Source organism: Ovis aries, chromosome 17, assembly GCF_016772045.2.
Source record: "Ovis aries strain OAR_USU_Benz2616 breed Rambouillet chromosome 17, ARS-UI_Ramb_v3.0, whole genome shotgun sequence".
NCBI lineage: Eukaryota > Metazoa > Chordata > Mammalia > Artiodactyla > Bovidae > Ovis > Ovis aries.
In genome coordinates, this window is record NC_056070.1 from 43,503,801 (window position 1) to 43,513,446 (window position 9,646).

The 9,646-nt window shown below is 40.1% G+C and overlaps 1 protein-coding gene and 1 non-coding gene across 3 annotated transcripts in view; both read left to right on the top strand.

Annotated features, from left to right (window-relative positions):
- Positions 1-8,967, top strand: part of CTSO (cathepsin O) — a 24,240-nt gene extending 15,273 nt beyond the window's left edge. For both annotated transcript variants that reach the window (XM_027980246.2, XM_042234412.2), the window contains exons 6-8: positions 3,154-3,317; positions 4,096-4,188; positions 7,012-8,967. In XM_027980246.2, the coding sequence (XP_027836047.2) occupies positions 3,154-3,317; positions 4,096-4,188; positions 7,012-7,046 (292 nt within the window). In that variant the 3' untranslated portion in view covers positions 7,047-8,967. The remainder of the gene's footprint in view (positions 1-3,153; positions 3,318-4,095; positions 4,189-7,011) is intronic.
- On the top strand, positions 6,535-6,641 carry LOC114108922 (U6 spliceosomal RNA). Its single transcript, XR_003585648.2, has one exon. It is a non-coding gene; the product is annotated as a U6 spliceosomal RNA (small nuclear RNA).
- Positions 8,968-9,646: the final 679 nt, after the last annotated feature.

Sequence of the window (9,646 nt, forward strand, 5' to 3'; positions counted from 1 at the left end):
GGGTGATCTTGGGGCAGTATTGGAAGAATGATCTTAGACATATTAGATGGAATAGAGAATAAAGCCCCACAGGGCGTATTGAGGGATATTTGTGAGGATAAGAGAGGAGAATGTCAGGGAGGACTCTAGGACTTTTGCCGTGAAAGACTGAAAGAATGGAATTGCCAGGCAGGAAGTTGGAGAGTCTAAGACAGAAATAGAGAACAGCAGGTCCACGTGAGACAGACACATAGAAAGTAATCCCAGGAAGCTGGGAGGAGGACTAGGGTGTGAAGCAGAACCAGAGAGCCGAGTGTCCTCAGGAAACAAGTTAGTCCTGGGGGTAACCAGGCCCTCAGTCCTACCAGGACCTCCAGAGATGGGCAGAATATGCATGTCAGAAATGATGCCCCAGCCGTGTTGGTGTACATCATCTCCCAGGAATTTCCCCTGACCTCTATTTTTATCATCGTGCTCTCTTAGTTTTTTAGTATTCCCAGACAACACCAGCCCAGATCATAGCTATCAGCTAAAAAGTTCACAAAATTGTCTGCTAACTCTGAAAATATGTGTTTACATAGAAAACCCTTCTGAATCCAAAAAGCATAATCTAGCCTTAAAGCAGAATGATCATTCATACACAGGCTGCCTCCTGCATTTTTGCTCATCAGACCTCAAGAAAAACATTTCAGAAGCCAAACTAGAATATGACCATGACTAAATAAATAAAAAGGGAAAGAACCTGTCACGTATAACTATGGACAGAAAAACTAGGATGCCATAGGGAAGGTGAAGTGTAAATCCATGCGCTCATCAAGGGTCTGTAACAGGTAGGACTCGCCCTAATCACCAAATCTTTGTGACAGTAACGTTTAGGAGAATTCTTAAAGACTGCAGGATTTGTCTCTTACTGATCTGCGAAAGTAATAGTAAGCTCATGGAACAAGGTTTGGTAATATGATAGTAACTCCATATTGGGCTAAAATGGATATAAAGATATTTTTTGGAATATATTGTAACTTGTTTCTGGCCCACACCTTTCTGAAAGATGAGTGACAACAGCTCTGGGGCTAAATGGAGCCTTTCCCTGGAGCCTTTCCCTGCTGGTCTAGACCACAGGTGCCCTCCTATTTCCTGTTTTCCAGCAACTATGAAATCTTTTTCCTGGTCCTCCCTCAAGCAGAGACCATAACTAAACTGTTTCCATGACCCCATAGCATTCACCACCTCTGCAATTCCCTCATACTTCTCTCTTTCATCCTTCTCCTTCCCTCACACCATCTCTGTAAAATGATCTTTGATTTTACTGGAATAATTTACTGGATAGCTTTTGTTATCTCTAAAAGGTGGAGGCAGTTGTCTTCTGGTTAATATGGAGATTATCTTGTTGGTCTGGAGAAGGCAGAATAGCAACCCACTCCAGTACTCTTGCCTGGAAAATCCCAAGAACAGAGGAGCCTGGTAGGCTGCAGTCCATGGGGTCACAAAGAGTCGGACACGACTGAGCGACTTCACTTTCACCTTTCACTTTCACGCATTGGAGAAGGAAACGGCAACCCACTCCAGTGTTCTTGCCTGGAGAATCCCAGGGACGGCGGAGCCTGGCAGGCTGCCGTCTATGGGGCCACACAGAGTCAGACACAACTGAAGCGACTTAGCAGCAGCAGCAGCAGCAGTAGCAGCAGCAGCATCATATTTGTCATAGTTGCATTACAAAACATTCTGCAAATTTAAATAAAATAGACGTTATACACTAAAACCTATGCTGAAGAAAACTAATTTATTAGATAACTTAGAAATGAAAGAAGGAAACAATGTTTATTATAAACCTGGGGTATAACTTGCGGGTTAGGCAGGCTATGAAATCTATGCCTATAATTGTGTCTTTATGTTGATTCCGAAGGTGGATGTGGTGGCTGTGGCGTGAAACTGGAATTTGAACCAACTCTGTGGAACCTCAAAGCCCATACCCTATCATGTTCTCCTCCAGAATTTTATAATTTTGACTCTCTTTAATGAAAACCAATTATTTTTACAGCAGCAAAAATTAGAAATGCCTGCTTGTAAATCTCCAAAAACATTGTCTCCTTAACAGATAATGTGAGTGATTGTTTAGAATGAACTTGTGGTTTCTATTTCAGCAAATCCCATTGGTAGGCACTCATATTTTTCCCTCATCTTTGGACACAATATCCCCTTGATAGAAACCGGTCTCCAGCTGGCAGGATGAGGGCTTATCTACTCTTTCTAGCCACTAATCCTCCATGCTTTGCTACAGCAATAAACTATCAAATGCTATCTTAATGGGCCGAAATATCGGTAACTTGGTTTCAGTGTCCTGCACCCACAAAGCTGACCTTTAAAAACGCAATTAATGGTTTAATTATGTACTTTTAAGATTGATGAAGGCTGCATGTTATGTAACATCAGACTTTATCAATTCGGGTCCAGGTGGGAAGGCAGAACTGCATGCCCTGTTCTCTTTCCAGTTCAGCCCTAGTTCTCCTGGCATCTTAACATCCCTCGCGCCCTATAACTACACTCCCCGCCCCCTACATTTTTGGGTAACTCTTTTCTGTAGTTTTCTTTATTTGATATTCACTAACCTAGGCTGTCTGCTGTCTTGATTTATACTTGGTGTGGCAGAGGTGATGAGATATCACCACATCCAGGCTTTCCACTTTCCTTATTAAGAGAATCCTTATATTTTAGCATGGTACTTTGTCCACCAGCTATAAAATTTAATTTCCCAACTTTCTTAAAACTCACCTTGGCCATGGGACTGACATCCAGCCAGTGAGACATATGCAGATGTGTGCAGAATGTGTGATCACTTCTGAGATCTCAACAGGGACATCGCACCTCCCCTTTCTACTTCTTACTGTCTGAAATATATGAGTGAAATGGCTGGCACTCTAGCAGCCTTCTTGAACCGTGAAGTGATCTTGGGAATGGAATCCTCATATAAGAAGAACCCAGATCCTGGTGTCCTGGAGCCCCATAGCACTCCTGGACTGCCAGTCTTCCAGACTTCTTACAGCCTCCATTGTTGAGAACTTGATAATTGCCACCAAACCTACTCCTTGCCATATACAGATTAAATACATCACTTTTGTAAAATGTTTTTACCTTGGAAACTAAACTTCTTAACTAAATTTGTTTTTCTTTTGATAGTGGCCAAGAAGACAAAATGGCAAAAGCACTTCTTGCCTTGGGACCTCTGATAGTGGTGGTGGATGCCATGAGCTGGCAAGATTACCTGGGAGGCATCATACAGCATCACTGCTCCAGCGGAGAATCAAATCACGCCGTCCTTGTAACGGGCTTTGATAAAACAGGTGAGTGCTGCTGAGACGTGACTGATTGCTTTGCAGCTTGAACTCCAGCTTGACACGTGATTCCATCCTTTAAAATGCTGAAGCTTGGTCCTCTTACATCTAAGTTCTCATGAGCTTTATAACTCTGCCCTAAACTTCCAGGTATACACGCCCTGCAGATCCCCTGTCAATTTTTGGTAGATGCCGTGTTAAAATGACACTAAATTCTTGATCTAAATATTGGACATTCTCCATCTGCAATGTTTAGGATAATTTCTGGGAAAAGAGAAGTGCTTATTATTTCATCATACTTATCAGTTCTTTTCCTTTCCTTTTTTCAAATTGCTTGGAAATGTGTATATATGTGTGTTTTCATTTTATGTATTAAATGTAACAAGCAAAATGAATTCAAACCCCTTTTCCATTGATTGCAGTGTGACACTAGTACTGTTCAGTTTACTTGGCTAGTTTGTTAGCATTTTCTTAGGTTTTTTTTTTGTATATTTGTTTTCTTAAAACCACTCTACTTTTCAGGAAGTGTTCAGTCATGTCTGACTCTTTGAGACCCCATGGACTATAACCCACCAGGTTCCTCTGTCCATGAGATTTCCCAGGCAAGAATACTGGAGTGGATTGCCATTTCCTCCTCCAGGGAATCTTCCTGATTCAGGGATCGAACCCACGTCTCCTACATCTCCTGCATTGGCAGGCAGCTTCTTTACCACTGTGCCACCTGAGCTTTAAGTGAACATTCTTTCACCACAGCTATGTTCTCCAGAGTCTGATTTATATTTTGTAGGAAGTATCCCATACTGGATTGTACGGAACTCCTGGGGAACTTCATGGGGCATCGATGGCTATGTCCGTGTGAAAATGGGAGGAAATATTTGTGGTGAGTCTTGAACTGATATTGAAAATTCCTGGCTCAATGTCAAGAAAGAGACTGAATAGATTAAAATTATAAGTCTGTCCCATCCATAGTATCATCCAGGGTTTTCAAACCACTGTTACAGTAATTATGGTCATCCTTCAACTAATTGATAAAAATAAAATAGTATTTTTTTAAATAAGACACTACTACACATATTCATGTTTTTAAAAGGGACTATAGTAAAAACCAATGTAATGAGCAGAACATTATAAGATATAGCAATAATTTACCAAAGCTAACTGCTTCCAAAAACCCACTTAAGAATCTGAACTTCTCCAAAATTTTCCAAATTTGCTTTTTATAACTATATGACTATTTAATGCATTATAATGCCTACCTTAGGATCATCAAGAATCACTTTTTCTTTGTATCAAACTGAATGAAAATCTGAGTATTAGTGTTGTTTCAGATTTAATATACCTCTTGCCACCTATAAAATTCTAGCAAAAAATTCTGTTCCCTGGAATTGAGAGGCTTAAGAAAATACCAGACACACTCTTTTGTTGAATAATAACATTTTTATTAAAGAACAACAAAGTTAAGTAGTTATTGAAGTATTTTAAATGTATTCTAAAAATCTATATTCAAACCCTATTCTAAAACTTTTGATCTGGAAAATCAGCAAGTTTTCTGAATTGAGTTGATCCAAACTATATTATGTATGAGACCAGTTATCTAATTTCTCATTAGTTCTAACAAATATACAACTTTTGTGGTATGCCCCAGGTTGTAATATTTGTGATAAAATGATAAAGAGTCATTTTTAGATGTTTTTATAATTGATTTGGCATTGCTACTGAAGTGGATAAAATATGAAACAGTGGTCTGTTGCCCGTAGACCACTGGAGCACAGTTCTCTAGTTCAAATGCAGTATTTGCAAAGAGAAATTAGAGCAATGAAACAAATATGCTAATTTAAGCCACTCCTCTTGAATAGGACCAAATAGAGTTTTTAGCTGAGGAATAGTTTACTGAAGTTCTTATGATAAATTCTGAGTTAAAAAAAAAAAAAAAGAGTTATGGAAAATTTTGAGAGCATATATATTTTTTTGCTTCTTCATATATATATATATATATATTTATTTATTTATTTATTTATTTATTTATATGTTACTTTGGCTGCACTGGGTCTTCTATTCAGCCTGCAGGCTTTGTCTTGCTGTGGCACGTGGTGGCTTCTCTAGTTGCAGAGCGTGGGCTGCAGAGCAGACTGGCTCAGTAGCTGCGACATGCACACTCAGTTGCTCCACAGCAAATGGGATCTTGACTCCCCAACCAGGGATTGAACCGAAACCCTCTTCATTGCAAGGGCATATTCTTAACCACTGGACCACCAGTGGTTAAGTGGTGAGAGCTTATATTTTGATTCAACCTAGTGACAACAGCGCCATTGTTCCACTAACTGGTAACTGGAGCATTGCAGCCAGAGCACCAGACCCCAGCCACGCCTCTCCTTTCAGCATCCCTGAGGGGCTTTGCAGGTAGATGGCTGATGTGGTTCCTGAACCCTTGCTACCTCCAGTTTATCTCTGACTGTGGAGTGTGGTGCCTGCATCTGGGCTGAGGGGCGGCTGCTGTTAAAGCTCTAGAAGGAGAGTTGCAGGAACATAATTCAAACACTGGTTCATCTTCACGTCTATCACAACTCTGTTCCCTGCCCCCACTTCTCCCAGCCGCCAGCTACAAAGGGTGGTTGGGGTCATTTCTTTCTGTTCTCCAATTAAGTCTGCACACCCTGCCTGGTTAGTCATTACATAGGAGCCCACATCCTTTCTGAAAGTGTTTCCTGAAAGTTAAATCCCTGATACGATCACATTACTCTCATGAACAACCACCGAAGGCAGATGGCAATTCTGTGGGCCCAAGAAATTTTAGAGACACAGCTAATCACACAAATCCAGTCTTTAAATAGGATGTTTCATCGCTTCCACCATGGCATTGTGATCTGTGCTCTTTCATGCTAAGGAAGCATAGCACACTTGTGACTGATTGAAATTTTGTTAAAGTTCTAGTCTTAGAATTTAAAGGTTTTAAGTTATATGTAAAATAATCCTATAAATTATTGTATTGCCTCTAAAGTATATATGAGTGTGTTCCATATTTCAGATACATTCGTCTGTTCAGTTGATGAGTTGTTTTGAGTTTTTTTTAATAGTTTATTGAAATAAAAACATTAAGCATTTCTGTCTTCTTTTGAGGTTGCCATGTTTATATGGACAGGTAACTAGAACCAGTAAGCTGTTTTCTTGGTAGATATTAACTTTCTGAACCCAAATCAAAACTGTTTTAATATTTAAAAGACACATAGTACTCACTTCAGCAGCACATTTACTAAAACTGGAACGATACAGAGAAGATTAGCATGGCCCCCGGGCAAGGATGACATGCGAATTAGTGGAGCATTGCATATTTTTTAAACAGAGAGAGTAGCATGGAAACATATACACACCATATGTAAAACAGATAGTCAATGGGAATTTTCTGTATCACTCAGAGAACTCAAACCGGGGCTCTGTAAAAACCTAGAGCAGTGGGAGGTGGGAGGAATGGTCAAGAGGGAAGGGACATATGTAGACCTATGGCTGATTCATGTTGATGTGTGGAAGAAACCAGCACAATATTGTAAAGCAATTATCCTTCTATTAAAAATAAATTTTAAAAATTAGTGATGAAGGGTTAAATCATAGTGGTGCATAATAAGCTCATTCACGTTAGTTAAAAAAAAAAAAAAAACCATGTAAAGAAAAAATAGAGTAGTACCAATGATTTTCCTTTTTTTCTTAGGTATTGCAGATTCTGTTTCGGCTGTATTCGTTTAACATGTTTGCCAGGTTGAGAGTCGAATACAAAACTGAAGGTTCATAATGAGATCTGACACTTCATTCTTGGCGTTTCATCATTATGCTTTTGCAACTTCCCACAAAGCCAGGTTCTAGGACCTGGTCATGTTGAAACCAAGCAATGAAAATTCTCTTAGAGAGAGATGAACTGCCCAAGCCAGATGGAAGAAGACCAGCACGATGGCCTGGGAGGAAGACTGGGAACAGTTTCCTCCTGGGAGGAAGGTCAGATTAGGAAGTGTTTTAGGTCTCTTCATTCTGAAGCATCTATTATCTGGTTTTGTTTGATTGCTGTTTCTATTTGTCATTTGTTTGTTTTTAATGACATATTTCAAACAGGATTAAGGAGAGGATAAACAGTCCTTTTCTTTTATGGGATACAGTCACCGGCCTCCGCTGCCCCTACGCACAGGAACAGCCAACCTAGAACTGCGTGTGCCTGTCATAGAGGTGTTCCCAGCCTGCCAGAGGGAATTTCATAAGAGTTGTGAAATGCCAGTTGCTTTATCCCCCAAAATGGTGCTCACCCCTTGACCTGTGCAGAGGTCATGTAGAAAGAGCCAAAAAGACAATCACTTTTTAAGACAAACAATTGATTGAAACAAAGTAACCCATATGGCAACCATGTAATGGGAAAACCTCAAGTAGCCTTGCATGAGAGACAAATTGTTATTTGTGAATTTTCACTATCAGTAGGATTTCAGTGCATTTTTTTTTTAATGTGGACCATCTTTAAAGTCTTCATTGAGTTTGTTACAATATTGTTTCTGTTTTCTGTTTTGGTTTTTTGACCTCATGGTATGCAGAACCATATAGCTCCAGCACCAGGGATCAAACCTGCACCCCCTGCTTTGGAAACACCAAGTCTCAACCACAGGACCACCAGGGACGTCCCTCCAGCGCTTTTTATTTCCTCCTTGGTTCTCCCTGGATTGAGGAGCAGTGGGCCTTCCTATATTTTCTCACATTTTCTCTTACTCCCAACTGTGAAACTTTAAATCTTCCTCATGGTCTGGCTTCCCTGGCTAAAGAAGTCTCATTTTTTACCTTCTATTTCTATTTTATAACCGTTTACTTGATTCCAGTTGTCTCTAAGGCTTTATCCATGTCAGGACCTCACCTGTCTGCTCCTCTGTCATGTGGAGGCACCACTCCTTTCAAAGTTCAGTCTCAGTAATTTGAGACTGTATTAGCCAAAATGTGAGCTCCCCAGCCCCTGTTTTTCCAGTTTTCTGCGTGTTTTTCAGACTCCCTTCCTAGCTACTTTTCTGTGCATCCTTTGGGCTTTCAGCTCGTCCCTGGTTCTTGAGGTCATCTCCTCCTTTGCTTAGTCAGTGTGGCTGTGTAAGAACCTCAAAGTATGAAAGCTGCTTTCCTGATTGACACAAGTACAGTCGTATCACAGGAGTTAATACAGCTGCACCAAATACTACATGTTTAAGCATTTCCTCTCTAAGATTCATGATCACTTTTCAAGCTCAAGAGAAGCAAAATTGTAAAGGTAGCAACAACCACTGAACACAGTTGAGACATCCACTGTTTTTCTCTCATGGTTGGCCTTTATCAGTCTCCTTATTAGAAAAAGAAAATCCACAACAGGACACTATTTCTTTTCCTTACACCAGCCAGAAACAATTTCAAGCGAATATGTGTTGACTCAGGTTGAGAAATGCTTCAGAATGAAAATTGATATTTTATTTGATTAATATTGTAAATATCCAACTGTACCAGAAAGGAATATGTCTTGATTGTCCTAGTTTGTGATACTAATTCTTGTAAAATGTAAATGATTTTCTGATATTCTTTTACAAATGATATCTTTAATTACAGAATGATGTATACTTTTCAGCTCTTGTGGATTTTTATAAAATTAATAATGAAACAATCTATATTTGACTGACTTAAGACTCTGTCCTTGTGTATAACTTACATTCTGTGAACACAGTGTTAATGTGTTTTATATTCACACAGGAGTTTCCTCAGCTCTGAATCCATATATATATTGATTTTTAAATTTTTTCTATAGACATGTTGGGCTTCCCAAATGGTGCTAGTGGTAAAGAACCCTCCTGTCAATGGAGGAGACATAAAGACAAGAGTTCGATCCCTAGGTCGGGAAGATCCCCGGAGGAGGGCATGGCAACCCACTCCACTCTTCTTGCCTGGAGAATCCCATGTACAGAGGAGCCTGGTGGGCCACAGTCCATAGGGTTGCAAAGAGTCAGCCATGACTGGAGCGATTTAGCATGCATGCACATAGACACCTTAACTACAATGTCTGTAAACCATCTCCTTTCCCTCCTTAGAGAAACACACACACACACACACACAAACAAAACAACTCCCCACACCTCTTAGAGTCTCTGTTTTTGGTAACATCATGAGCATTATACATTGACCCAATCAATAAAATTGAGGGAAATCTTGAGTGTTCTACCACTTCGGCTCTACCTGATCCATCACCTGATCACCTGCCACTTCTCCATCTCTTCTCTCCATCCTCCCCTCATGCATATTCTTTAGCATCTCTCACCCCCACTGCCCAGGAATTGACCCACGAAGTCCATGTCCTTTAATCC